The following is a 27,751-nucleotide window of genomic DNA, read 5'->3' on the forward strand; positions in this document are numbered from 1 at the left end:
GCGGCGCCTGGTGCGTGGGGATTCCCGCGGCCGTGGCCACTACCCGGCCTGCCCCGCGGCAAGATGGCGGTCTGAAGGCAGTGGGCAGCGGCAGAAAGTTTGTTGTGGGATTGAATTAGTCGGGCTGGGAGTCTATACTTGTAGGGGGTCGTGAGGATGCCAGCCGGGAGTTGGGGCAGAGGGAGTAGCTCTGGGGTTGAGAAGAGGAAGTGGAGTGGTGGAAGGTTGGAGGCAGAGAAAAAAATGAGATAGGGATGGAGGGGAGGGGGCCTAGATTCCAGTGGTAGCCTTGGGGGAGGGGATGCCAGGCGGGGAGCCAGAAGTAGGCGTGCAGGGAGGGAGAAGCAGAGTCACGAATTGGAGCGGAACTTCTTAGCCAAGAGTCAAAAAGCCCGGGGCGTGGAGTGGAGGCCCTAGCACAGACTGGTGGGAGAGGAAAAGGGGTCTTTTCCGTGGAAGAGAATAGTAGGGAACGGAGGAAGAGAGACCTGAAGGAAAGAGGGAACTAAAGCCAAACAAATGACCCTCTTCTAGACTTAGATCAGCCTTTCCACAGTTCTTATAGCAGCATCTGCCCCAATTTCAGCTGAAGACTCAGGGGCCCCAGGGATTTGAAGAAATCACAGTGCCTGCTTGGAAAGAAGAAGAGGTAGCGACTTGCCCCAGCTCAACCCCAGAGCGGGTAAGGTGGCCTCCGTTGACAGGCTGGCATGCTCCCTGGAAGCAGGATGCATGGGCTCCGAGTGATGCTGAAAATCATTTATTCTGAGAAGGGCGCTCTTCTCTAGAGGCTGCCTTTTGCCTGTGGTCCCTAAGTTAGTCTTCTGCTTAGATTTCATGCTGATTTGTTGAGAGCTGGGTGTAGTACTGTGCAGGCACAGGTGAACGTGGGCAAGAGCCTAGAGATCAGACTGAAAATATTTTAACACAGCCCTGTCACAAACAGTTTCCTTCAGGGTCACTGTATTTTCTTTGATCTCCGCATCACATCTTCAGTTTGGTCTCCTGCCCAAAGTGGAGATTTGTGGGTTACAGATGGTGAGCAGCCATAAGAAAACAAACTTCTGGTTGGTGTCCGTTAATCATTTAGGCACCTGCTGTCACCGGTTCCTGAATTCATTCTTGCCACATGTCTACCTCTTTTGATCTTTTCTTTTGGTAAGAAGGGCTCATTTATTTGGGCCTGTGTTATTTGGGGATGTGGATTTGGTGCCTAGGTGGGGTCAGAGGAGTGAGGCAGGCAGGTTGGGATTAGGGAGGAGAAACCTGGATCAGTTTATGGTAAGAGGTAGGCTGACAGGTGCAAAGCTCTGCACTTGTTTTTCACATCATTCTGTTCCTGAGACCCCTGATATTTGAGAGTTGCTTTACAACCTGGAACAGTGTGATGCAAGGAAAGGCTTGTAGAACTTGCCTTTTTCTCTTCTGGTAGTTTTTTTCCTCTTCCTTTATATCTTTCCATCAAACCACGTTTAAAAAAATAATTTTTTTTTTTTGAAGTTTTGGGGACTTCTCTGGTGATGCAATGGTTAAGACTCCATGCTTCCAATGCAGGGGTCATGGGTTCGATCCCTGGTCGGGGAACTTAGGTCCCACAGGCTATGTGGTGTGGCCAAAAAAAAAGAAAATCAGTTTTATCAGCAAAACTAAGCATGGCTTGAGTGATAGTGGACTTGGGTTTGGAGGAAAGAGAAGTGGTTTGGAGGCACAGCACGCAGTGAGTATGGTTCCCACTCCTTTGATGCCCTTTGGTTATGCCTAAGCCAGAATTAGAAGCATGCTTCTTACTGGAACGTGTTTCAGGGCCAGCATCTGCTCCATGGTTGGATCAGCAAGTCTGATTTGATCTAGGACTGCTTACTAACCATCTTCTACTCCCTACTCTCAACCCATCCGTGCCCCCAAAAGTCTTACTCCAGGCAGACCAGCCTAAGTCACTGTCACTAGACTAGCTTCAGTACCTTCAAGTGTCTGAAGAACTGGTGTTGTTATTGAGCTATGACTTCATTTCTGGAAGGTTGAAAAACTTCTCTTTCTGAGAACAATTTGTGGATGTCTCTAGGAGATTGTGACCAGCAAGGACACGAGATTAAGAGCCCTGACACTGGAGCCAGATTGCCTGTCCAGAGCTAGACCTTGCCATTTGTGACTCTGTGACCTTTAGATATTGCACAGCTCTCTGCCTGTACTTTCTCATCAATCAAATGGGGATGGTTGGAGTACCTATCTCATAGAGTTGTGCGAAGGTCTAATAAGTTAGTACTTTAGTGTATTTAGAAGAGTGCCTGACATTCAGTATATATATTTGTTGTTATTATGCTAGTCAGATCTCAGCCCTAATTTCTGCTTCATGATTGAACTTGGTGTTTCTCTGTGGCGGACCTGTACTGGTTTGAGCTGCTCTCCTGATGTGAGAAGACGATAGTATAGATTTTACATATAGTGAGAATATCCTCATTAAGCTATTTAAAGTGATATTAAAATGCCAGTGATTTCCTGTTTGAAACTGTGAGGCTGTAGAATTATCAATTTACCATCGAGTGATGAAGATAATAATAATAGTGCTTACTGAGCAGATTCTGTATGCTTGGCCCTTTTGTAAGTGCCTTATGTGGATTAGTAGTTTAATACTGTTAGTATCCCCATCTTACAGAAGAGTAAATAGAGGTGCAGCATTGTTAGTAATTTGCTGAGTATCACCCAGATAGTAAGTGGCAGAGCTGGGACTTGAAGCTAGGCAATCAGGCTTAAGCAGTTGAGCTTTTTCTTTTTTTCGCATTTGGTATGAAATTAACTTTTAAATATGCCTACTGGCGATTTGTGTCTCTTGTTTGCTTGTCATGATGGTTAGATGTGAACCCATATTGTAGTAAACATCTTTTTGATTGTTTAAAAAATGTTTTAGGAGTTGAGCTTTTATCTCAGCTCTCCCCTTCCTCTCAGAGTTAATAACCCGTGCAGGCACTGGTGGGACTTCCCTGGTAGCTCAGTGGTAAAGAATCTGCCTGCACCGGAAGAGACCTGGGTTTGATACCTGGGTTGGAAAGAACCTTGAAGGAGGGCATGGCAACCCACTCCAGTATTCTTGTCTGGAGAATCCCATGGACAGAGGAGCCTGGCGGGCTACAGTCCATGGGGTCACAGAAAGTTGGACACGACTCCAGTGACTTAGCACACACACAGGGGCTGGTGTGGGAGTGCCCTGTGCCATGTTTGCCAAGTCTAAACTCTCTCATCATGATTCAACTTGGTGACTGCTCTTTGGAAAACTTTGAGCTGGCTGTGGTGAGCACACAGAATGACATTGAGATCCATTCTTAGCAGGCATTGAATGTGTCGGTGTTTATGTTAGTTCATGTAGATGTAAATATAGGCTCATTTCTGGTTATGGTTACTGACGTGACCGTTGAAGGAACCATAGTGTTAAACTCATAGACAGTCTACATGCAGCTTTCTTTAAAAAATAGCAAACTACAAAAGGAAAAACTGTGGTATTAATGTGAGAGGAAGTTGGAAAATAAATGTGCTTCTGCTGAAGCTTGTGTTGTAGAGGAAGGCCCTGGTGCCATGCCCAGGTCTCTTTTCCTTTAAGCCAGGCAGGAGACAGAATATTTGTAAGGATTGACGGACGACTGGCTTTCCTTAGCCCGTGTTTAAGACTCACCCTTCCCCTCCTTCTGAGTCATGCCCTGTCTATTTAACACGCGCCCTCAGGGCCCATCTTTTTCTTTAATAAATGACTCTTCACTCTGCCATCAGGGCAGGCACACGCCTGGGCTCATGGTGTCGGGGGCTCAGGACCTAGGACTTGCCCTGTGATGAAATTTTCTGTCTGATGAAATTTTTCGTAGCATAGCACATGTGATTTTGAGAGCATCTATCAGTCTCTGCTCCCCTCCTCCATCAACGGAGGAGCCACAGGCCTCAGTATGGTGTGCTTTATCTTGACTTGTGCTGCAGTCAGCATGCTGAAACGTGTTATCTCCATAGAGTACATGTTTGTGTTTTGGTAAAAGTTCTCTGACTTCCTAGATTCAGATCACATTTTAGCAAACGATTGAACTTCAGGGTGAAGGCTGATGGATTTTGAGCCAGTTCTCCCCTGTTACCGTTCTCTTTTTGTTGCTGTCTAAATCAGTTTGTTCTCATAACACCCTGTATTCATTTGTTATCTTTGAATCAAATTCCTTCACCTCCTTTTCGCCATCATATTTTGAGTGCCAAGTCCTATGAGTAAACTGGGCCTTCATTTCTCCAGTAGGATTCAGCCTCTTAACAGCTCATTTTAAAGAAAAAAATTATTTTAAAATGTTATTAGTTTTGGTTGCACTGGGTCTTTGGTGCTTTTCAAGGGCTTTCTCTAGTTGCAGGGAGTGAGGGCTACTCTTTGTTTTGGTTCATGGGCTTCTCATTGCAGTGGCTTTTGTTGTTGTGGGACATGGGCTTAGTTGCCCTGTGGCATGTGGAATCTTCTCAGATCAGGGATTGAACCCATGTCCCCTGCATTGGCAGGCAGATTCTTATCCACTGTACCACCAGGGAAGTCCCTAACAGCTCTTTAAATTTATCTGGTTCTCTAGCTTCTGGGCCTTTGTACACGCTGGTTGTGCTGCATTCCAGGCTCCCTTTACCTTCTTTATTGCTCTTGCGGTCTCATTTTAAAAGTCACTTCCTTTGGGACCCCACTGCCCTTTACTGTCCTTCTGTGCTTGCTTCTGTTTTAACACTTGGGCCATATTGTAATTGCCTGTTTATTTGTCTGACTCTCACAGACTGTAAGTGCCCTGAGAACAGACACTGTGTCTTACTCACTATTGTACTCTAGCATTTGGGATAGTGCAGGGTGCGTAAGAGGTGTTTTATAACGCTGTGGTGCATACAGAATGAAAGAAATGTGATGGGCAGTCTCTCCCTATTCTATCTTCCATGCTGCTGTAAAAATTAACTTTCCTATAAAAAATATTGTCTCTTCCCTTTAGGCCGTGGTTTCTCTCTTGTTTGGGATAGAGTCCACAGTCTTTAGCCTGGTGTGCCAGAAGGCCCAAACTCGACTCTAGCCTGAGTTACAGCCCCTCTGTTTCATCTGTCCTGTGTTTCCTTGCTCCTGAGTTTCCTACTGCTCTGGAACCTTTCTGAACATTTGTTTACTTTTTTCTTCTTGTGCATTTCACTCTCTGCATCATGCTCTCCTCTGTCTCTGAAACTCTGCTCACCTCCTGAGACCCAGTTTCTCTGTCACCCTAAATGAGAAGACTTCGCTGCTTCCCTTTCTTCCTCTTGGTCCCTACAGCACTTTGAACCTCTGTCCTGAAACTTACCATGTTGTCTACCTGTTTACCTGTCTGTCTCTTTCACTGAGCAACAAAAAAAGGTGAGACTGGGGACCAGTGTCAGTGTGCAAAGGAAGTTTGTTGATGCTTCTTCCCATCTGTTATGGTGAAAAGACTCCTTCGCTGGATCGTGACAAGCATGTGAAATTAGCAGTGACTTTGGTGGATATAGGTAGGGGTGAGTAGGTGGCAGATTTGTTATGTAGTTAAGGCCAGAGATGACTAAATGGGGTGGGTTTTTGCTGCTGTTGTTCTTTTATTAAACTTTTGTATTGGAGTATGGCCAGTTAATATGTTATGATAGTTTCATGTGGGCAGCAAAGGGACTCAGCCTTACATGTGCATGTATTGGATGGGGTGTTCGAGGATCCATGTTCCATGGTGTTTGAGGATCCATGATCCATGTTTGTGGACTGAAAAATGTTGCGTGAAGCTGGTGGTCTAGGCTTTGAGAAAGCCAGACTTCATGTCCCAGTTTTTTTTTTGGGGGGGTGCTTTGATGATCTTGTGTCACAGAACAGGCTTATGAACTCAGGTGCTCCCCAGAAATGGGGTGGGAGGCTGAGGGTTGCTGTCCATTCTTTGGCTTTTTGTTTTCAGTATAGCTGATGGGAATAATTCTTAGGCATCAGTTCTGAACAAGCACCAGAGAAGTTTGTTTCCAGAAGTCTAGACCTCTTAATTGTATAATGCCGGGCTGCACTCCAGTGGGAATTTGCAAGCACAGGAAGATTCGTCTGGGTTCTCGAGAGGGCAACCTTTCTGTCTGGTCTTTAACTCCCTGCCCCAGCCAGATGCCTCTGCTGTTTGCTCTTAGAGCACTCACCACACTGTGATGCAGGGGGGGCTGTTAACCTGTCTCTCCCCACCTAGGGGTCTTTGAAGCTTCTTAGGGGCAAGGTCATTTATTAAAGGCTGAGAGTTTAGTTAGCCCCTACATAGGAGGTGCTGAGCAGTCCTGTTCCCAATCTAGTCCTTTCTTGGACTAAAGCAGATAAAGTCTATCTGGTGAAACTCTTTGAACTCTCAGGAAGGAAGATCCTGCATAAACAAAAGGTGATAGTATTAACAATCGCCTTACTAATTATTTTCCAGGGTTGAGTTAATGTGGTTAAATGATCTAGGTGCTTGGCTTCAGTTGCCTCCCTCTTCAGCCTTCTATTCTAACCACACATTCCTAAGCCGGCCGGAAGGAGTTAAAAGAGGAACTGAAGCACACACAGGTGTATTTTCTTGCTTAATTAGCATCCTCTTAAAAAGGCTTTGGCTGCCGGCATCCTCTTTGTTATTCACTGAGCTCCTTTTAGTGCCTGCAGTCACCTGCTGGCTTTTCTGTGGTATCCTTGGTCCTCCCTTGGTGTGCTCCATGCTCACAGCCAAGACTTCTTGGTACAGCTTTGTTCACTCCTTGTTCACGCCTAGAAGAACCGCAGGGATGGAACCAGTAGTTAGAGGTGATTGAAGGAGTTTTCCCTGGGCTCTGCCCCTCATCCCTTGTTGTGGGGTGCACACTGCAATGTGGCACATCTTCACGATGGCATCTTGGCAGGAGTGATAAGCTGCATTGTACGTTAAGCAGATTTGAGAGCAGATCGGATGAGCCAGCTGGACTGGATTGTGTTGTGTGCTCTTAGGCCTCAGAGGGACTGAGTCTGGTGAGTGTCCGTGAGTAGAAGGGTGAGACTTTCTTTGTTTGGTCTATCTTGTAAGTGCCAACTGTCTGCTAGGTGACATTTGGGATCTATCAAGGACATGGCCTCCTATTTGTGAAGTGCTTTTATGTTCTCATAATAAACCGGCAGAGAACTCCCTGAGGGGTGGGACTACCTTGCAGAGAGTCCGCCTAGACCTGAAAGCCCTGGGCTAACCAGCGGGATAGAACTCTGCACTTATCACCTAGGGTACTTAGCAGTGGCCTCTTTGCCCCTTTCCAGGTAAGCCAGATGGGGAATTCAGTCTCAGATGTCTTTGAGGGTCTTTACATCAGGGCAGAATTGTCATCGCTTTCCTTGGCTCCCAGGAGAAGACAACTTTGCAGGCTTTGCGCTGGAACTGGAAACGGAGGGTTCTGTCCCCTTGGGCCAGTCTCTTGTCCTCTGTGTCACTTCAGAATGGGAGAGCTCCACCTGTTTCGTGGCCTCACTAAGCTACAAGGATCACAGGAAATACAGCTGAAGGGAAAGCACTCCTGGAAGGGTACAGCACAGTGCAGATGCAGTGGTTTTGTCCATTTGTCAAGGAGCAGTGCATTTTCATCATAAACATGGTGTATCACCGCTTTGAAAATACCAATTGTACAGAAAAATATACACAATGAAGAATAAAGTAAAAAGACCTTCCCTTTCTTCCCCGACTGCTCCTGTCTAAGCCCTTTTCCAAAGACAGGGTATACTGTTAACCATTTATCCTGTATCCTTCTAATCATTCTAATGTATTAATACTTCCAGACATTCCCCATCATGTATTGCCTGTAAAATAAACACAACTCAATAGTAATACATTTTGTTCTTCAGCTTGTTCTGCCCTCCTAACAATTAACCCTGGATGGGGCGGGGAGGGGGGAATTAGTCCCTGCTGGAGCCTTCGAGGAGCCCGGCTTCAGCCTCTCGTCTCGCTTGGTGTGTTCCTGGGGGACTGGCTCCTTGGGAGGGTTGGAGCAGCTTTCCCAGAGGTTCTTGCTGCAGCAGACACCCTGCTTATCTCTGAGGATTGTCTTTTATGCTGGGATGAAATTTTCTGGTAGGAGTGCCCTGGAGTGGGAATCAGGATGGGTGCGGGCGTGATGTGGGCACCAACACCCCCGGCTCACATGTGTCTCTCTCCTTCACTCTTCTTTCATCTCTGGAAAGGGAGGAGACTTACCTGATTTCTCAACCCCTGCTGTCTGAAACCTTGGATTAACCAGGTCACCTGTTGCTCCCCGTTTGAAAAACAAACCAGACCCAGCTGGTGCGTGTTTGTTTATTCGTATGTCTGTGTCGAGGATTCAGAAGGTAGTCTGCCCATTGCCATGCTTCCTTGCCAGTCCAGGGAAGAGGTCAGAGCCCACAGGAAGAGTTGGCGTCTTCTCTGCTAGATGGCTAGCTCACCCTTCCTGGTCAGGCCTTGGCCTTTTGACTGCCAGGGCTGTCAGAGCAAGGCGGGGATCTCAGCGACGGGGCAGTTGGGAAGGCTGTTGGAGGCTTCTCTCGCTTGTGTTCATCGTTGGCCTGCGCTCGGGAGAAGCCAGGCCTATGTGTGGGGCCAGGGTGGTCTCTGCTTTCCCCCTCCTACCCCGAGTCATCTCAACAACTAAACGGGGGTTGTTCTCCTGCTTTTTCCCTGCCAGCCCTTCTCCATGAGTCACAGGCAGTATTTGCCGATGTCTGTGCTGTAACTTTCCTGTCCTGCCTCCCCAGGGGTCGCATCTTGGCCAGGGCAGGGGGTCTCTGGGACTCCACTGCTGTGGCACGTTTGCCTTGAGATCTCCAAGCCAGAGTGTGTCACTCTCCCTGGCTGATTCTGGAGGCTTCAGGGCAGAGTGTTCCCTGGGCTAGCTGTGTGAGCACCGTAGACTTTCTGGGCTTTGTCACCCTGAGGGGGTGGGAGAGTCCCTCTGGGTCTGGGGAGCCTGACTGGCCTAGCCCTTACCCTTGCCCCGTGGGTTCCTCTGGGGCAGCTCCCTGGGAAACACCATCCCTTGGCCCTTCCTGAAGCTGAAAGGTGGCCGTGTGTCACCCGTTCCCTGGGCTAGCGTGGCTCTGGGCCGGGCACACACTGCCCCATTGTGCTGTGCCTTTCCATGCAGCTCTTGTTGCAGCCTCTGGTCCCTGGGCCAGTTCTCTCCCGGCGCCTTTCCTCGGAGCCCGTGGGAGGGGGTGGGGTGGACTCTGCTGGCACAGGCTTGGGCGAGGTGGCAGCTGCAGCTGTGGGTGGCTTTGTTCTTAGAAGCAGCGTTCAGGGCTGTGGTCCAGCCTGGCAGCGGTGTTGACAGGAGAGAGAGCTGCCCCCTGGCAGCAGTGCCCCCTCACTCTCATTCTGTTGGCAGCCAGAGAGCCTTGCTCCCTGGGGTCACGAGCCGGGCTCACTGCTGGGCAGGGCGGGTGCTGTACTTCCCTGAGGCCTGCCTTCCAGAGGGGAGAGGCCCCGGAGGGTCTGGCGGTAAGTCCGGAGGAGCGTCCCTATCAGGAGAGGGCAGTGGGTACCCGCGGGCACCCTGCAGCCTGGCATTCCTTCTGCTCTCTCTTTGCAGCTCCGGAGTTGGGCTGCTCACAGGCCAAGCTGTCTGTTTGTATGGAGTGCCTGGAGGGCGTCTGCCATGAGTCTGTTGCTACCCGCGCTAACCAGGAGAGCTGGCTGGTTGGGGAGAAGACACTAACCCCGTGAGTCTGACCCGGGCCAGCTAACCCACCCTGAAGGTGCCTGCAGCCACGCCTCCCTCCTCCCTTCCTGCCCCTGGCCTCCGCCCCTTTGCTTACACCGTGCCACCTCCTCCGCTCGCTTGTTCTTGCTGCTGGGTTCCCTAGGTGGGGCTGTGCACGGGCACCTGCCCCCCTGCCAGCCGGCTGCTGGACTCTGCCCCTCTTCCTTCCCTCAGTCAGTACTGTGCCTCTCAGTTCTCCCTTAAAACAGAACAGCGTGTCTCTTTAATCTGCTTTTAGCACTGTGGAGTTTGAGAACATCCCTGTTACCATGCTGTTGGTTTCATGCCTCATAGAGACAGATGGAGGGAGAGTAGGAAGGGAATTTTCTGCTAGACTGGAGAGTTTCCTCCCTTTATCAAAAGGGGAATATGATGGACAGTCCCTTGGCAGTCCAGTGGTTAGGATTCAGTGCTTTCACTGCCGAGGGCCCAGGTTCAGTCCCTGGTCAGGGAACTAACGTCCCTCATGGGCATGGCCAGAAGAAAAAAGGAGAAGGTGATGTCCCCATTATTCTCATCCCAGGATAAGGTTTGAAACTGCAGGTTCTTCTTGGGGACCGGGAGGTTGAGGAAAACCTTGCCCTGGCTGTGAGAAATGGCCTGAGCAGAGGAGTGAAGCTATGTCTGAAAGCTGGAGCCCAGAACCGGATACCCATCTGAGATGTCGCTCCCGTTGGCGACCGTTGCTCTGGGAGGTGGAGTGGGAGGAGTCAGTCCCCCCACTGCCTTCCATGTCTGGAGCTTCAGGTGGACTTTAACCGAAAAGAGCTGGGAAGGGCGCTTTAGCCAGAGGGGGCAGGACCTGGCTTTGGGCTCCACAGTGGGCCTGAGAGAGGCGTTGGCCTCCGCTTGCCATGGAGAAGCTCCCAAGCTCCCTCCTCCCTCCAGGCTTGGAAAGGAGAAGGGGGGTCCAGAGGTTGCAGGAAGGCTGACTACGCGGGGCTCCCTGGCGGTCTGCAGAGGTAACTGTAGACAGACCCTGTCTGCCACCTCTGGGGTGTGGTGCACTAGATAGGGGGACATGAGACCCGGAGGCCCTCTAAGCCGCCTCTGTTTCCCTTGAGCCAGGAGGCAGAGGGCAGGAAGTTGCCTGCGCCCACGGGGTGGGAGTGTGTAAACAAGAGGGTGTAGGGGCTCCGCGGATGGTGTGGACCCTGAATAAGGAGTTAGCAAGCTGGGGGGAAAGGTTGAGGGCAAGAGGAGAAGGGGTGACAGAGAATGAGATGGTTGGATGGTGTCACCAACTCAGTGGCCTTGAGTTTGAGCAAACTCTGGGAGATGGTGAAGGACAGGGAAGCCTGGCATGCTGCAGTCCACGGGGCCGCCAAGAGCTGGACATGACTGAGCAGCAGCCCCTGGAGGGGCCTGTGGCGTGCTCCGACCAGGAGAGCAGAAGGGGTGAGGAGTGGAGGGTTGGTTCTTCCTGAGCAGAGGGCATGGGGACAAAGGTCAAGTGCTGCTTCTGATCCTGGGGACTTTTGAGCCCTCCCTTTGGGTGGGGGTAGGTTTGCTTGGATCATCATCATCAGTAGTCTTCAACCCCTTTGTTCCTGTCAAGTGTTGGCTTGAACAAGAGGCCAGGTGGATAGACTTGAGGTATTTGTTCTGGTGGGGAGCCAGGTAAGCTCTCACAGGTCACCAGCACTAGTTCTGAGACCTCAGGATGACTCTGGGGCAGAATATTCCCACCCATTCTGTTTTTTAAATACCTGTAGTCTGTTCCGTTTAGAGTGGGCAGGAGGCCGGGTTAGGGCCGCAGGCAGCATGTCCCAAAAGGGTGAGGTTGTACTTTCCCAGAGGGGTGGCAGGCCTGCCTGGGGGAGGGGCAGTGGGGCCGGTCTGGGCACAGACTGGCATCTTCCAGCCTTGTCACTGGCCCAGAGGAGAGCCTGCCCGGCCCCACCCGTGTTCTGCTGGCTGCTTGCCTGCCACGCGCCCAGGATCGCTCAGGGCTTTGCTCAGGTATCTTGGGAACAGCTGCGCCGGAAACTGGGGGCCGGCGCTGGGAGGATTGAACCTGGGCTGCTTCAGTAGGCTCGGCTCTCCGTGCGGCTGTTCACTGACAGTCAGGAGGAGAGGAGCCCTCCTGATCGGGGTGGACATGGGAGGGGGCCTCATGGGCAGTCTCTGGGTCCCCTGCGGGCTCACCTGGTTGGGAGCTGGCCCTTGCAGGGTGGTGGTTTGTGTTTCTTGGTCCTTAGCTGGAGCCAGAACCCGGATTTCAGAGGCCTGAGAAGCAGCTGGACTTGCACTGTAGGAGTGCGTCTTGCCCCCTACCCCACCCCACTCGGTGAGGCACAGCTTCCTCCAGGCCTGCAGGGTTCAGAGACCACTTCATAGCTGAGGACCATTCCAACAGGGGAGGCGCTCGTCCCTGTGATCTCACGCTCCTGTTTAGTGGTTCACCGGGGCTTTAGGAAGGGCTCGTATTTGGTTTTATTATTAATTTATATCCTGCTGGGGTAAGACAGCATACAGCACAGCTGGGGTATTCTGAAAAGGGGCCAGTTTTCCTTTCATTTTAAAAGCAGCAGTGACTGCTGCCTTCCATTTGGCTTTCTTTGCCTGAATTATGAAAGAAGAGCATTAGTTAATGATTTTTGTGATGTGTGTGCCTTCCCTGATTCAGAAGATTGGGTTCATTGGCCCCTCAAGGTCCTTCACTTGCTTGGTTTCAGTGACATCTGGGGACAGAGGCGTCAGTAAGTACAGAAATGCTGAGCCCAGATAAACTGCTGGGGTCATCATTTCTTAAAGAGAATGTGGGTGATGGAAGTGGCGGAGGCAGGCGGCTTCCTTGGGTAGGCAGCTGAACTGGGTAGGGGGCAGGGGTGTAGTACAGAACTTGGGGGCTAGAAGCAGACCTGGGGGGTGTGGGGGAGGGCAGAGTTTCAGCCACACCTGTTTTGGATTCATTCATTTCCCTCCGCTGGGCCAGCGTCGAGGGGGTAACCTCTGAGCCCTGAGCAGAGAGAAAGCTGGATGCTGGGAGCTCCCTTCCTCTCCTGCACTTTTGATTTTGACCTGGGCCTTGGGCAGACCCACAGAAGGGATGGCAGAGGGAAGTAAGAGAGTGTCCTTAGCTCTTGGAATCGAACCTTTCACTGTTGCCTCTGTGGGTGTTTGCAGGGAGGAGGAGAAAGGATAGCATTTTGGAGAGAATCAGATTCTGAAGAGGGCTCCTCCTCATCCTGCTCTGTCTCCAGCAGCGTCAGGACTGACCTCGGTGGGGGCCCCTGGTCACATCCACACACGCTGCACGTCCACAAAGGGGAGTGAGTTGGAGAGCCATCCCCTGGTTCGAGAGAGGAGCTCGGCAGATTTTTTGTCCTTTGACTAAAGGACACTGCTCAGCCGGCTCCTGGCATATATTGCTCCTTATATCTGTCTCTGATACATGCTCTGCTCAGCTGTTCAGTGGGTTCAGAGCACAGGTTCACTGTGCGTGCCGAGTCCCATTTCTAATGAAAGTAGACTTTGTTCTCTGGAGGCAGCTAATCGTGCCCGTGGGCTGTAATCAGGGAGAAGGTATTTAATACAGGGCAGGCGGCAACAGGGGCCTGCGCCGACTGGCAGATTGCAACATGGCAATTACAAGGCTATCACCCCCTCCTTCTATTCCAGCAGATACCGGTTGAGTCCTCTGAACCGCTCCTGAGTAAGTGAAGAATGAATACTATGCATCAGAGGAAGGAGGAGGCGGGGTTAGGTGGGGTGGGGGCTGTGAGGAGAGCTGCTTTGCTTTCCTTTCTCACCTCGCCTCTGTGATGCGGGTGGGGTGTCTCCCTAGACAGTGCCTGCAGGTGCAGCCCCGAGAGCCCCAGACCAGGTCAGCTGGGGGGATTGAGGGGTCTCAGCCTTTCTCCCAGAAGGGCTTCCCTCATAGCTCAGTTGGTAAAGAATCTGCCTGCAATGCAGGAGACCCAGGTTTGATTCCTGGGCTGGGAAGATCCCCTGGAGAAGGGATAGGCTACCCACTCCAGTATTCTGGCCTAGAGAATGCCATGGACTGTATAGTCCATGGGGTCGCAAAGAGTCGGACATGACCAAGCGATTTTCACTTTCGCTTTTCTCCCAGAGCATGGCTGTCGTACAAACCCAGCCTGAGATGAGGTAGCCCACGTCCTGAGTCCTCTGCTTCCAGTTCCTTGAAGCTCAGGTAGTTTGTGGTGAGGGGTGGGAGTGGGATTATTCCTCGTCAGTTTCTAGACTTTCTAGAAGACCCTTCTCGTGGAGGTGCCCTGGAACCAGCGCAGCATCCAGAGGCTAAGAGACCTCAAGGGCTGTCTGCCCGCTCCTCGTGGCCTGTGGTCCATTTGGACTTGTCTGGCCTTCCCTGGGGGGCTCTTTTTCTTGATGTGGGATAAGGAGTCGACCTCGGGTTGAAACACTCCAAAGCAGCTTGGAGATCTTTGGCTGAAGGCTGTGTGGCCTGGGAGGCGGCCTCTAGGAGCTGGGTCTCACTGGAGGGGCCGCTCTGCTGCTTTGTAACCTGCCTCTGCTCTTCTCCCAGCTGTGACCCTGCTGCCCGGCTGCCACTCCCCGTGTTCTCCAGTAGGCCTGGCATCGCGCTTACCCCTGGGACTGGCCTTCTCTGCAGTGCCAGTGGCCTGCCACGCCCATATTTGCCTGTTCAGTGCTGGAACGGTGGTCCCCTCCAGGCTGGATCTGGAAACCTTAGCAGACCTCAGGAGATGGAACCAGGGCCCCAACGTGCACTGGAATTTAGGGATGTGGGGCAGGGTGTGGCACAGAGTCTTCCTCCTGGACTTGTGTTGGGACCACTGCGGCTCCCTGGTGGGCTGTCCTCCCTAGCAGGGTGTGGTCTTCTGCTTCCCCAGTCGGGAATCACATCCTTCCCTGTGACTCCAATATGTATGAAAAGAGCAGGTTCTGGCTGGGGAGAGAACCTCCCGAAACCACTGTCCTTTTTCTGAGAGTGCTAGTCTACACTTTGACCCATCTCACTGCTAGCCACATCCACGCTATCTGTCCGCTCAGCAGGCCAGATTATCTGGCCATGAAAGCCCCAGGAATATGAGCTGTGGGGCTGTGAGGTTGAGACGGGGCAGGATGAGCTCGTAGGACACGTGACAGCTCGAGCTGGGGCAGCAGGACGTGGAGTGAGGCCGCTGCGTCTCTGCACGGGAAGAATGATTAGATCCCTGGGCACGTCAGTGTCCTCTGCCCACCGCCCACACCAATGTCCCAGGGCCTGGAGGACAGTGTGGGCGCTGGCAGGAATAGGAAGGGGGAAGGCAGAGGCCGGCTCTGGACTTCATGGGTGCTCCTGGCTACCAGTATCTCTCACTCCTGCGGTCTGACTCTTCCTTTTCTGACATATACACCCCTCCCCCAACTTAGACCCCCTGAGTATCCGAACCCAGGTGCCCAGGCTGGCTTGGCACTTTCTGGGCCTGTTCCCTGGGCCAGAGGAGCGTCCACCCAGGGCCCCACTGAAGGGGTAGCCCCAGGGAACTGTGGGGGTGACGTGTTTGCTCCCCCACGCCTCAGGAATGTGCTGTCCCTTCAGGCCTGCCCGGATTCCTGTGCAGGGAGTCAGCCCGAGACAGCCCGCTGCGTGTGCCCTGTGGGGACACGCTCTGCCTCGCCATCAAAGGGCTGGAGGCTGGCGGCTCGTGCCTGCTGCCACACCCCAGAACCCCACACCAGAGGCCAGGCTGCCCAGACAGAGGGGGGAGGCCACTCCTCTTCCCGCCCTCCCCACCCCCTCACCGTGCCTCCCGCCTCAGGCCCTGTTGGAATGTGACAGGAGTCGTGGCCAGGGCATGTCCCGACAGCGGGAACACATGCTTTAGCCCGCAAGGCTTCCCTCAGCCCCCAGCTCTGGTTAGGTGGATGGCGGAGGCAGAACTGCTAATGCCCGGAAGGCCACCTGAGGTTGCTGCCTCCACCGGTCCCTGCGGCGGCTGCTGCCCCCGTGCTGCAGCCCAGCTCATCACAGGTGGGGGAGAGGTTGGAACCCCAAGAACTTGGAGGGGACCTCACAGGCCCCTCAGTCCAGCCACCTCTCTGCAGATAGAGGCAAGCTTATCCGGTGAGGCAGGGACTAGCCAGGGCCACACCGTGTGTCAGAAGCAGCCCTGAGCCCGGAAGCCAGGTGTCTCAGCTCCCCAGACTGGGGCTTCCCACACAGGCCTTCCCAGCCCGGGCGCTATCAACATTGTGTGCCAATAATTCCTTGTCGTGGGAGGCTGCCCTGTGCTTTATAGGATGTTTAGCAGCATGCCTGACCTCTACCCACTAGATGCCGGTACCACCCACCCCTGGTGTGACAACCAAAATGCCTTCAGATATTTGCCAGATACCAGGGGCGGGGAAAGAAGGGGGCTGGGGAAGACCAAAGTCACCCTGGTTGAGAACTGTCATTGCTCTAAAATGCTGCCTTTTCCAGTTTTCTCTCCTGGACCTACCCCTTCTCCCTGTACAGTCTGTTCACCTCTGTTGTCCATAGAACTAGTGTTTGGGCTCTTCTGGAATCATTGGTAGGAGGTTTCTCCCCACCCCAAGCATCTTTTTCTAGGCTTTTTCCTGGTGTTTTCTTCTGCAACCCATGTCCCCCAAATCTCTGAGGAATTGTTTTTAGACTCTGAGAGGCCCTGGAGATGAACAGGACAGATACGGGGTAGGATAGGGACAAGACAAGACCAGACCTATTCTGGAATCAGGTGTGTGGTAAGCCAAGACCATGGTCACACAGACACACCTGTGTCTCCCTGGGCCTGTGACACCATTCACGGGGAGCCCAGTGCTTCCACTCCGGTCCAGCCTCCACGGCTCTCCTGCCCAGCTATCCCGGGGGCACTGACAGATAGGCGCTGACACCTGGTTTCTTGTTTTCTTCCTGTCTCCAGTTTCAGGAGCTGTTGGCCAGAGGAAGTGGCCGGGCCGTGGGATGCGGAGAGCCGCAGGCTGACTCCCGGACAGCGGAACAGAGAGTGCTGCCGACAGACGGACGGTATGTTCATGGTGAGGCCTGCGCCCCCACAGGGCTTCCTCCTGGGGAGGCTGGCAGGTGAGGGGGCAGCAGGTGTCCCCTCTTGGTGGGGGCTGGTGAAGAGAGTGGTGGAGGCCAGAGAGGCTTGACCTTCAGGGCCCCCAAACCTGGTGACGCCCCGCCCCAAGGGGTCCAGGCTGGGCGTACATCTCAAGCCCTTACTTTCTGCTTACACTTTGCTTTAAAGCTAACATTAGTCGAGCATCTGAGTGCCAGCTTCTGTTGTTAGTGCTTTCCATAATCATTACAACAACTCTCTGAAATTGGTTGTTGAAATGAAACTCAGCCTAGTTTAGAGTTGAGGAAACTGGTGTTTGGAGAGTCGCTCTTCCTCTGAGGAGACCCTCCTACCCCCGCAGGGGCCAGGAGTGGGGCACTCCTCCAGCCCAACCCACGCTCCCTGCGCCCAGGCCCTGGGCCCTGCCTTTCCCCTCATGTGTTACCACTGGCCCTGGACCCCTCTCCTGTTCACCATTGACCTACAGGCAGTGACGCACCAGAGTTGAGCACTTCAAATAACCCTGGGAGTGGCCCAGGCCTGTCTACCTGCCTGGTGGCTCCTACATGTCCTCTTTTTCCCTCAGTTCAGAAGTCTCTTGCCACGTCTCTGAGCCTCCTCCCTCCTTATTTCCTTCAGCAGGTTGAAGAGCTCTCGCCTGCCAGAATGACCAGCGTGGCCCCTGCTAAGAAGCCCTACCGTAAGGCACCACCCGAGCATCGTGAGCTGCGGCTGGAAAGTCCTGGCTCCCGGCTCGAGCAGGAGGTCAGCAAGAGCGGTCCCCATGCCCCAGCTGGCAGATGCAGGTCCCTGAGGCGGGGCCTGGCTGTCCTGAGGGGACGTCTGGTTCCCCCAGTTGGGGTGAGGGTGTGATGTTGCTGGTACCCACTTGGGCTCTCAGCTGCCGCCATGCTCGTGGGGGGCCATGCAGACTAATGGGGGGATGGCTGTGACATGTCCACATGTCCAGGAGCCCCAGAGTCTGTAGCTCAGCCCACGTGATCTGTGCAGTGTTATTCTTGGTGTGAGAGGCCGCCCCCCAGACAGAGGTGTCTGACCTGCCCGGAGCCCGGGACTCTGGCCCTCCCCTGCTGGAGCAGAGCTGTTCAACCTGCGGCCCCTCTGGGCGCCATTAGGAAGCTCCAGCTGCTTGCCCTCAGACTAGCTGTTCTTCATTGTCCCCGAAAGGCTGATGACCTTCGTCCAGCTTTGCTTTGTCAGGCTGACATTTATCAAATATGTGCTCCCTGCTAGAACTGCATTAGATTCTTAGGAGGCCTTCTTCAGGCACCTGCCAAACATTCTCAAGATCGTCTTTCCTCTCTCATTAAGCTCCTGCAGGAGGAGAGTTTATTCTCCTTGATACTGTGTCTCTACCCTGTTGAAGTGCATGGAGCACATTTAGAGAACTTGAGAGATGGCCAGCATGTGCCAGGCACCCAGGGCAGAAGTGCCATCCATGACTTGCCCATTTTCAGTTCAGGAAACATTTAAAAGGCCAGACACTGTGTGAGGTGCTGCCCTCTGGACACTCCCCCAGTTTTGCAGATGTGGTCTCTAGGGTTCAGCAAAATTAATGTAACCAGTCCAGGTGTCAGTGGCTCCCAGGCCCATAGTCTGGGCCACACACCTCATTGTCCTGCCTGTGATGAGCATCCTGAAGCTGTGAGGCCAATCAAATGCCACTCGACATTTCCCTCCTGCCACAGCGCGGGCTGGCTCTGCATTGTGGTTGGCCGAGTTCTGGCCCTTGGGCTCGTGACCTGTGTGGGGGCTTGAGGAGGATGCTGCAGGAGGGAGAAAGCAGGATGAGATGCTTCACTACTTTCGGTCTGGGTTACCCCAGAGGTCCTGCACTTGTGCCTCCCGAGCCTCTGTGAGGGCCTGATGCTGCCCAGGGGGTCCGGAGGGCTTCATCAGAGCTCAGGACCCTACTCCATCTCACCTGGCTTTGTCACTTCTCTGGAAAGTCTTCAGCCTTGCCTGTAGGGCCCGCTAGGAGCCCAGTGAACAGCTGAGAGGCTCTCTAGCCCAGGGAGGGATGGCATGGGTACCAGGACTCATTTGTGGTTGGCTCTACGACTCAGAGGGGTTGGAGCTGGTGTGGGGAACGGGGAGGGTTGGAGTCTGGGTGGCATGGGCCAGAGTAGTCTTGGCTGGTCCAGAAGTTACTAGACGGCCTCCATCTCTGTGGGGCCCTGCAGCCCACTTGTGCCAGACACATCTGCTGCAGACGTGACCCTCTCTGGGGCTGTTTGGAGGAGGTGGCAACAAGTGGGAGGCAAGTGATCCAGAGCTGAGCCTCACGCTTCTGTTCTTTTGTGCACAGGAGCCGCTTACTGACGCGGAGAGGATGAAGTGAGTAGCTGCTGCCCAAGAGCCTTCCCCGCCTTAGCTCTGTCCCCTTAGCCCCAGGCTGTTGGGCTTTTCCTTGGATTAGGTAGAGATAAAGGTTGGGGAATTTTAGGGACTCTGGAAGGCAGCTTGAAGTTTTGGATATTCCTTCTGGAAAAAGATTTGTTTAATGAGAACCTGGCATTGGGGAGGTGAATGGCTCTGAGGGCCCTGCTCTTGCCAGAGTTCTTCCCCAGCTCCCGGCCCTCCGGTGCCAGCTGTCTGCTCGCGGCCCTTTCCATCAGCTCCGTGAGGCCTCTGGAGAGCAGGGCCCTCCTGGGCTGGGTTTCCAAGAGTTGAATAATGGAGCAGCTTGACTGTGCAGTGGAGAAACTGGAGCTGGGGGCCGGCTGGCTTGGGTTGTAACCAGAGACAGATGGCAGCTGTGGTCCCTGCAATTCTGTCTTCTCCAGTGAGGGGGCCTGACTGTCCCCCTCCATCCCCTCTGCCTCCCCCACCCTTTGGCCAAGCCGTGTTCTCAGGACCAGCAGGCCTATGGGATATGCTTCCCCAGACTCAGGCTGAGTCTCAGGGAGTCCCCTGCCTGCAGCTGCCTGTCCTCCTGTCACCCCTGTTTCCTTCCTGAATCCAGCCTGGGACTCCAGAGTGGCCCTTCCACCTCTGATGCCCCTCTGCCCTTGACCCCTCATCCTCTCAGGCTTTTGCAGCAGGAAAATGAGGAGCTCCGACGGCGCCTGGCCTCGGCCACCAGGCGCACTGAGGCTCTGGAGCGCGAGCTGGAGATCGGGCAGGACTGCCTGGAGCTGGAGTTGGGCCAGAGCCGGGAGGAGCTGGACAAGTTTAAGGACAAGTTCCGCAGGTGTGGGACGGGGGCTGGGACACACATGCATGCACCTCCCCATTCACAGGGGGTTGTCAGCCAGGAGTGGCCTCAGAGGTGATCCGATTCTGATGTGAAAACTGAAGTTCTGGAACGGACACCTGCCCAAGATCCCACATCAAGAAGGGGTTGAGCAGGGTCTGAAGAATGGCATCTCGACCCGGGGGTCTGCCCTGTGTTCGCTACAGGCTGCAGAACAGCTACACGGCTTCCCAGAGGACCAACCAGGAGCTGGAGGACAAGCTGCACACGCTGGTAATCTGTCGAGGAGGGCAGCTTGGCTGGTGCTGCACTCACAGCATAGCACGGGGCTGGGACTCGCCAGGGCCCTCCGCCCCTCCCACCATCCTATCCTGCCTTGGGCTCGGGAGGGGGTGGCTGTGGTGGGGAGGGGCCTGCCATGTGCCGTGCGAGCCAGGATTGTCCTAACGCTCACACTGTCTCTCTTCTCTCGTCTTCCCCTCACGCTGCCACCGTTGCCGCCGTACTCTCCTCTCAGGCCTCTCTCAGCCACAGCTGGATTTTTGCAGTTGCGTCTGAGTTTGTGTGTTCTCCCTTGCCCTTGCCTCCTCCTCAGCTGAGGTCTGGGATGGCTGGGGCCTGGCCCTTGCCCTCTGCCCCCTCCTTTCCTCTTCCTCATGGGAGGCCTAGTCAGCAGTGAGTGTCTCACTCCTGGGGGACAGCTGGGGAGCCTGTTCTTGGCTTGGGCAGAGGTACTGATTGATGTCACCACTGAACACTCACAGCCTCTCAGCTGCAGTGGCGGCCCGCCCCAGCCACTTGGAGGAAGGGGGCCTGTGGATCCAGTCCCTGAGCTGAAGATCAGAAGACTGCAGCTCCCTCCCTGCTCAACTAGATAATCTCACAGGCGCCCCCAGTTGCCACCCAGCCCTGCTCCGTGCCCAGCCTCCTCCCCCCACCCAATAGCCTGATCCTGGAAACAGCTACATGCAGCATAGGCCTGAGCCCCTGGGTTTGCAGTTCTTGGCTTCTCAGGGTGGAAGCTTCCTCCCCTGGTGTGTAGGGCCCCTTGAGCACCCTCCAAGGCTGGGCAGCTCTTAGACTGCTCTGCTCTGGGCCCCGGGCAGCTGTCAGTCATGCTCAGAAAGCCCCTGCCCCACAGCCCGCGCACTGCAGAAGTGTCCGGTCTCCTTCTGTCTGTCCATCATCTGTCTACTCCATGTGCCTTGGCTGCCCCAGCACCTGTGGCTTCCTGTGTCTCTGGGCTGGGAGGAGGGGAGGAAGAACTGGCTGGGACCTGGGTTGGGTTCACTGTGAGTCTCATGCCTCAGATTAAGAAGGCTGAGATGGATAGGAAGACGCTGGACTGGGAGATTGTGGAGCTGACCAACAAGCTGCTGGATGCCAGGAACACCATCAACAAGCTGGAGGAGCTCAATGTACGGGCATCTTGGGGCCTCCCTGCCTGTGCCACTGTGTCCCCACCCTGCTCCCCGGGTGGGGCCAGGCTCTGAACTGCGTCTGTGTCTGCAGGAGCGGTACCGGCTGGACTGCAACCTGGCCGTGCAGCTGCTCAAGTGCAACAAGTCCCACTTCCGTAACCACAAGTTTGCTGATGTGAGTAGCGTGCCCTCCCAGCCAGTGCCCGTCCACCCTTTCTAGGACCCCTCCAGCTCCAGTTTCTACACCTCTCTGTCCTGTCCTTGCACATCTGGCTCCCCCCCTTTCTGCTTTGCCTTCCCCTCGCCTTCCTGTTTCCCCTCAAGCCAGGCAGCTCAGCCTCTGGTTGGTGTCCTGCATGCTCTTGAGGGCCTATCACTAGGGGCAGGGTGAGACTGGCCCTATGGGTGTTTCTCTATGGGAACAGCGATGGGGAGAGGGTCTCCGTTTCCAAATCTGATGCAGGAAGGAGGGCATGCCAGAAGTATGGGCCATAAGATAATTGAGAGAGCCCCTTGCTCCAAGAGGAAGCTCTAGACCCCAGAGCTCCTGCCTAGGGCTGACAGGGTTGACAGAAGGGGTGGGCCTTAGCACCAGTTCTGAGGTCAGATCCTGGCTGTGTTGATCAAAAGCTTCAAGTCATTTCACTGCAAAATGAGCATATACCTCAGTGTGCTGTGAGAACAGGTGACAGAAAAGTGCCCAGCACACTGTGAGGAGGGAGTCTTGCCCATGGCAGCCTTTATTTTTGCCCTGAAGCAAGCTGTCTTAGGCTGGGATCTTTCATGTCTCTCTTTCCTTCTCTCGTTCCTGTACCCCAGCTGCCCTGTGAGCTACAGGACATGGTTCGGAAACACCTGCACAGTGGTCAGGAGGCCGCCAGCCCGGGGCCTGCCCCCGGCTTGGCCCCTGGGGCTGTGGTGCCCACCTCGGTCATTGCCCGTGTGCTGGAGAAGCCAGAGTCTCTCCTGCTCAATTCGGCCCAGTCAGGCAGCACCGGGCACCCCTTGGCTGAGGATGTCTTCGTGCATGTGGATATGAGTGGGGGTGACCCGGGTGACTCAGCTATCCCCCCAGCCCCGAGCAGCCCCAGCCCCCAACCCAATGGGGAATGCCATTCCCTGGGCACTGTGGGGGGCTCCCCGGAGGAGGAGCTGCCCCTGCCGGCCTTTGAGAAGCTGAGCCCCTACCCAGCCCCATCTCCGCCACACCCACTATATCCTGGTCGCAGGGTGATTGAGTTCTCTGAGGATAAGGTGCGGATCCCCCGCAACAGCCCCCTGCCCAACTGCACGTATGCCACCCGCCAGGCCATCTCCCTGAGCTTGGTGGAGGAGGGCAGTGAGCGGGCCCGCCCCAGCCCGGCACCTAGCAGCCCTGCCTCGGCCCAGGCCTCCCCCCAGCACCAGCCCCGCCCCGCCCCACTGGCACTCAGTGCCCCGGCCAGCTCTGCCAGCTCCGAGGAGGACCTGCTGGCCAGCTGGCAGCGGGCGTTTGTGGACCGCGCTCCGCCCCCGGCCACTGTGGCCCAGCGCACAGCCTTCGGCCGGGATGCACTCCCTGAGCTGCAGCGCCACTTCGCCCTGGGCCCCGCTGGTGGAGATGAGGAGGTGCAGGCACCGTCGTCCCCACCTGGTGAAAGTGGGCTGCTGCTGCCGCCGCTGGAAGCTGACCCTGGCGCTCCCAGGGAGGAGGACGAGGAAGAGCTGAATCTGCCCATCAGCCCGGAGGAGGAGCGCCAGAGCCTGCTGCCCAGTGATGCTGGCACGGAGGAGGGGCCCGGCACGCCTCGCGCTGAGGGCAGGGTGTGGGCACTGCCCAGCTCCAGCCGCCCCCAGCGCAGCCCCAAGAGGATGGGGGTGCACCACCTGCACCGCAAGGACAGCCTGACGCAGGCCCAGGAGCAGGGCACCCTGCTGCACTAGGGCCCGGCTCGCCTCCCTGCCGCTGCTGCATGGGGACTGCAGGGCGCTCCTGCCCTTGCAGCTCAGGGTCTCCGCCCAGCCCAGGCCCTTGACCTCTGCTCCCTGCGCGAACAGGGTCAGGCCACATCAGGCCTTTCAGCTGCACTGACTAACTGGTATCAGCTGGCCTCGTGGTTTTTCCCTCCTGGAATATTTATTCTCCAATGGTAACATGCAGCTGGGGCTCATGACCTTTCTTCCAGTCAGCCCAAATCGGTCTGTTCCTGGGGAGCTGAGGCGTTTATTACATCAGTGTTTATCCTCCTTCCTCCTTTCATAGCCACCATTTTTTTTCCCCCCCGAGTGTAGGGGGTCATTGGGATTATTAACCTCTAAGTTCTAGTTTTTGACCGGCTTCCCTTTCCTTCAGTCCCCTGCACGAGCTGTTGCCTTCACGGGGTCTAGCACAGCAGGCCCTCGGGGTGCGGGAGAGGGCTGACTCAGGGCTCCTCAGCTGTTTCCTCCTCCCTCTGGGAGGGAGTAGAGGTTGGGATCCAGGGGCCTTAAACTGGGCTCTAGGTGAAGCCTGGCCCCACTCCCAACCTTGGCTCTAGACTGTTACTCCCAGCACTGGGAAATTTTCACATCGGTAACTATTTTAAAATTAAATAAAACTATTTTACTGGAATGGCCTCATTTGTATTAATGACCTTCCTTCTACCAGTCTTCTCCCCATTCTTGAGTATCCTCAGTCCTAGTCATGTCCTAGTGTTTGCTCCTGACTCTCCTTACCTTCACTTTGCCAGAGGCTTCCTTGGGCACAGAGCATCAGGAAGTGCGAGAGAATGTCCCTCAATTAACCTTGGCAGGGCTCCTGATTCTCCTTGGGGTAGGGTCCAGCCAAGTTTTTGGGGTGCTTTGCCTCACTTATAGTCCTTGCAGGGCCTGTGAAAGGTGTCACCCCAAAAACCCAGGTCCTAGAAGTCAGAGACCTGAGCCAGACCTGTTTGAGACATTTGGGGCCAGTGGATACTGCCTGAAGTTTGGGCCATAGGGTAGCACTGCCATCTAGTGATGTCTTAGAGGTATTTCCAACTCCTCCCCTACTGCCATTCCCCAGTGACCAGAGCCACACACCAGGTTATAGAGTTCATAAAATCTCTTCCGAGCCAGCGGGCTGCAGCCAGAGCTGCCAACAAGTCCAGAGGCACTGCCTTGGGTTCCAGTGCCCCCGAGGATTTTGTTGAGTCACAGCCTCCAGAGCCTCCCACCACACCGCCAGGAGCTGCCAGAGCCCCAGGGTCTGACCCTGACATCTGGGGCAAAGTGCTGGAGACACAAATGTAATGATGCGCAGAAACGGAGAGTCACATCTCAGTCTCAGCCAACAGACTGTCCCCTAGTCCTGATGTCATTAGCACCATCTGAGAGCTGGGATCTGTGGAAGGGTGGAGGGGTGTTTAGACCACCATGCATCCCTCCTCTGGGGACCACAGGCAGAAGTGGCCTAAGTTTCCCATACCCCGTCTAATTGGTCTCAAGCCTCTGATCAACCCCTGGGGGCTCTTACCACTGGGGCCTGTCCAGGAGCTGCTGCCCCTCTGGTGGGCAGCAGGCTCCCGTGCTCGCTCTCGTTCCTGGGTGTCGCCAGGCCCTCCTACCACCTCCTCCTCCTCCTCCTCCCCCTCAGAGAGGAGGTCACAGATCTGCTGCTGCAGCTCCGGGCTAATGCTGTTCTCGGCCAACACCAGACTCCGCAGAGCCGTAGGGTAATTTTCTACCATGTCCAGCAGGGTCTGTGGTGGGGAAGAATATGGAAAAGGATGAATGCAGTTAAGGTGGCTCTTCAGGCTCCAAGCTGCCACCCCTTCGGTATGTCCACAGGATGTATGTTGAGGCTAACCTCAACCCCTGGTCCATCCCCCAATGTCAAGACTTCTCACCTGAGCTGACTGGTTGGTGAGCCCTGTGCCCTCCAAGTCTAGGACCTCTAAGGTGCGGCTGGAGGCCACAGCTACAGCCAGCATCCCTGCCACGTGGTCACCTGGGGAGACAGCACACACACACACCCACACACACACACACACTCACCTGCAGTCATTTGCAGGCCTGCTAACTCTTCCCCACAGCCTCCCCATCACCCTAAACACCTAAGATCCCACCCCAGGCCAGGAAAGGCTGGCAACTGGTAGATGGCCAGGAGGGAAGCATTGTGACTGGCCAGTGAATGGATGAAGCCAGCCAGGCCCCGGGGGTGGTGATGGATGCTCTGATCTGACTGTTGGTCAGCTGGTCCTCCACACTGGTGGCTTCTGTACTTCCACCCACAACCCTCTTTTTCCTTTCCTTCGCCAGTGTGGTGGTTACCATGGCAACTGATGATCCCAGGTTCTTGCAGGTGGGGTGAGGGGGAGTGATGAGAATCAAAAGGGACTTTTATGAGTCTCACCCAAGGGATTGTAGTCCAGATTGAGCACGCGGACCTGGGAGCTGTGAGCCACGGCAATGGCGAGGCGGCTCCAACCCTTAGGGGTGATGCCGGGGTTAGCGCTCAGTGTCAGCTCCTTCAAGCCTGGGCAGCGTCATAGTGAGAAGCCAGGATGGGGAAGGTCAGGCCTTTCTCCAACCCCTCCCACACCTGGGGATCTTTGGGGTGTCCCTAGTGACTGAGAGCCATGCCAACCCCTCCACAGAGCTTCAGGGACATTAGAGCCCCATGCCCTTCCTGCCTGCTGTAGCCTGGATTCCTGTATCTTCATCCTGCTCAGCCCCAACCCTCCCTCCTTGAGAGGATCTGAAAAACATTCTCACCCACACAGTCAGAGCCCTCTTCTCTGGGCCAGGCCCCCTCCCCTCTGCACTTAGTTTTTCGCTTTTCATCAAGGCCACATCAGCCCTTGCCCTCAGCAGGGCCCCTCCTCACCGGACTTGGCCCCGTCAGGCGGGAGGAGGCCACAGATGAGGTTGATGGCTTCATCACCCAGCATGCAGTCCCCCAGGTCCAGTGCCACGAGGGCAGGGTGGAGGGCCAGGGCTGGATTCAACAAGGCCAGCCCCGCGTCTGTCAGAGGGCTCCCATGCAGGCTGGGGGGTAAGAGCAGAGAGCAAAGGTTACTTCCATCATCAACCCTGTCTGTAAGGGGGAAGGGGCACCATCCCTGATAGTGAGCCCTAGAGGAGAAGAGGACATTCGGTCACAGCACATGGGAGAGGCCCTGGGAAGGAAGAAAGTTCTAGATTCTGAAAGAATGCAGTTAGAAGAGGAATGTGGCTTCTTTTCCAGGGCAGGGACTAGGCTCCAGATCAGAACACAGAGAAGGGGCGTGTGGGGGTGGTATTTTGGACAGAATGTATGGGCAGGGATCTAGTTCTCAGGGGAGGATTCCTTCTTTGGGGATAGAGCAGCTGCCGTGGAGAAGTCATTGGGGTGATCATGTTGGGAGGTACGCAGACCCTGCCAGGAAGGGGGTGGGTATCCTGGCTCACTTGGGGTGGGGCTGGCGTTCACAGTCTGGAGATGAAGCAGGAGCTTGGAGGGTGTGGTGGAGATATGGTTAGAGAGAAGAGGTGCGTGAATAAGGGGTGAGAAGGTAGGTCAAGTGCAAAGACAGGTACAAGGAGGTGTGGGAAGGAACAGGAGGTGGCAAGAGGAGTGTGAGGAAGGGGTGTGGTGCCCAGGACCCCCTTTTGAGAGAGCACACTCACAAGAGGGACTGGATGGAGCGGTTGGTCCGCAGCGCCTCCGCCAGCTGCTTGATGCGGCTGGGGCTGGACACGACGCCCAGGTTAAGGTTGAGCTGTGCCAGGGACGTGGCCCCGGCCAGGGCCCGGCAGATTCGGCCGAAGTCACGGTCGCAGAGACGGCAGCCGCGCAGTGAGAGCAGGCGCACGGCGTTGTCGCGCAGGCCGCGGCAGATGTCCCGCACCTCGGCTCCTGACAGCGGCTCCCCGGAAATCTGGATGGAGCTGGGCAGCATCGTACCCACGGCTGGGCCGCCGGGGCCGGGGCCCGGGCCGCGGCCGAGGTTGGCGGGGCCGCGGGCGGGGTCGGGGCTGGGGTCGGGGGCCGGGCTGGGGTCGCGGACGCAGAGGGGGTAGCGGGGGCGGCAGAGGTGCAGGAGGCGGCGGCGGCGGCGGTGGGGGTGGCGGCGGCGGTGGCGGCGGTGGCGGCGGTGGTGGAGAGGAGCGCCGGCGCTGGGGCCGGCCGGGATTGCGGAGCCGCCGAGGTCGCCGGCCGGGCTGAGACCGCGGGGCGCTGGAGCTGGGACGGACCGTGCGGTCCGTGTCTGGGCGACTGGCCGGGGGGCGCGTTCCGGGGTCGGGCGGGCGCTGCTCCGCGATGGTCCTCGTCCCTCGCGGCTGTGGCGGCGGCTCAGGGACCTCAGCTTAGGACGCGCAGGACCAGTCTCCGCTCGGAGGCCGCATCTGCTCTCTTCCTTCCTCCAGCCCCGCTCCCCCTACCG

General features: G+C 55.4%; 2 protein-coding genes across 17 annotated transcripts; one reads left to right on the top strand and one right to left on the bottom strand.

Moving 5' to 3' along the window:
* Positions 1 to 23,976, top strand: TJAP1 (tight junction associated protein 1). 16 transcript variants are annotated; one of them, XM_065912626.1, is made up of 13 exons: positions 1 to 97; positions 587 to 682; positions 9,562 to 9,691; positions 10,621 to 10,694; positions 16,608 to 16,722; positions 17,388 to 17,513; positions 19,078 to 19,106; positions 19,801 to 19,962; positions 20,172 to 20,238; positions 20,483 to 20,512; positions 21,276 to 21,383; positions 21,478 to 21,561; positions 22,206 to 23,976. In XM_065912626.1, exons 5-13 carry the CDS (start codon positions 16,714 to 16,716, stop codon positions 23,307 to 23,309), a joined length of 1,719 nt encoding a protein of 572 aa, XP_065768698.1. In that variant the 5' UTR covers positions 1 to 97; positions 587 to 682; positions 9,562 to 9,691; positions 10,621 to 10,694; positions 16,608 to 16,713; the 3' UTR covers positions 23,310 to 23,976. The 16 variants fall into 16 exon arrangements, with proteins under 16 accessions (XP_065768698.1, XP_065768704.1, XP_065768706.1 ...); XM_065912632.1 differs by having other exon boundaries at positions 16,608 to 16,711; XM_065912634.1 differs by having other exon boundaries at positions 16,608 to 16,711; positions 17,391 to 17,513.
* Positions 23,977 to 24,457: 481 nt separating this feature from the next.
* LRRC73 (leucine rich repeat containing 73) lies at positions 24,458 to 27,743 on the bottom strand. Its single transcript, XM_065912822.1, has 6 exons — positions 26,994 to 27,743; positions 26,212 to 26,372; positions 25,738 to 25,860; positions 25,232 to 25,332; positions 24,859 to 25,084; positions 24,458 to 24,726 (listed from the first exon to the last, which is right to left on the bottom strand). Exons 1-6 carry the CDS (start codon positions 27,263 to 27,265, stop codon positions 24,656 to 24,658), a joined length of 954 nt encoding a protein of 317 aa, XP_065768894.1. The 5' UTR covers positions 27,266 to 27,743; the 3' UTR covers positions 24,458 to 24,655.
* Positions 27,744 to 27,751: the final 8 nt, after the last annotated feature.

This window comes from Muntiacus reevesi, chromosome 20, assembly GCF_963930625.1.
Source record: "Muntiacus reevesi chromosome 20, mMunRee1.1, whole genome shotgun sequence".
NCBI lineage: Eukaryota > Metazoa > Chordata > Mammalia > Artiodactyla > Cervidae > Muntiacus > Muntiacus reevesi.

Excerpts from the sequence above, each read along its gene's own strand:
- TJAP1 (XM_065912618.1), top strand. The coding sequence starts at position 9,603 with ATGGAGTGCCTGGAGGGCGTCTGCCATGAGTCTGTTGCTACCCGCGCT. Across the intron at positions 20,239-20,482 it reads AGGACAAGCTGCACACGCTG|GCCTCTCTCAGCCACAGCTG; the intron begins GTAATCTGTCGA and ends CTCTCCTCTCAG. Across the intron at positions 21,562-22,205 it reads GTAACCACAAGTTTGCTGAT|CTGCCCTGTGAGCTACAGGA; the intron begins GTGAGTAGCGTG and ends CCTGTACCCCAG.
- LRRC73 (XM_065912822.1), bottom strand. The coding sequence starts at position 27,265 with ATGCTGCCCAGCTCCATCCAGATTTCCGGGGAGCCGCTGTCAGGAGCC. Across the intron at positions 25,861-26,211 it reads GCCTGACGGGGCCAAGTCCG|GCTTGAAGGAGCTGACACTG; the intron begins GTGAGGAGGGGC and ends GACGCTGCCCAG. Across the intron at positions 24,727-24,858 it reads CTCCTGGACAGGCCCCAGTG|ATCCCAGCTCTCAGATGGTG; the intron begins GTAAGAGCCCCC and ends ACCCTTCCACAG.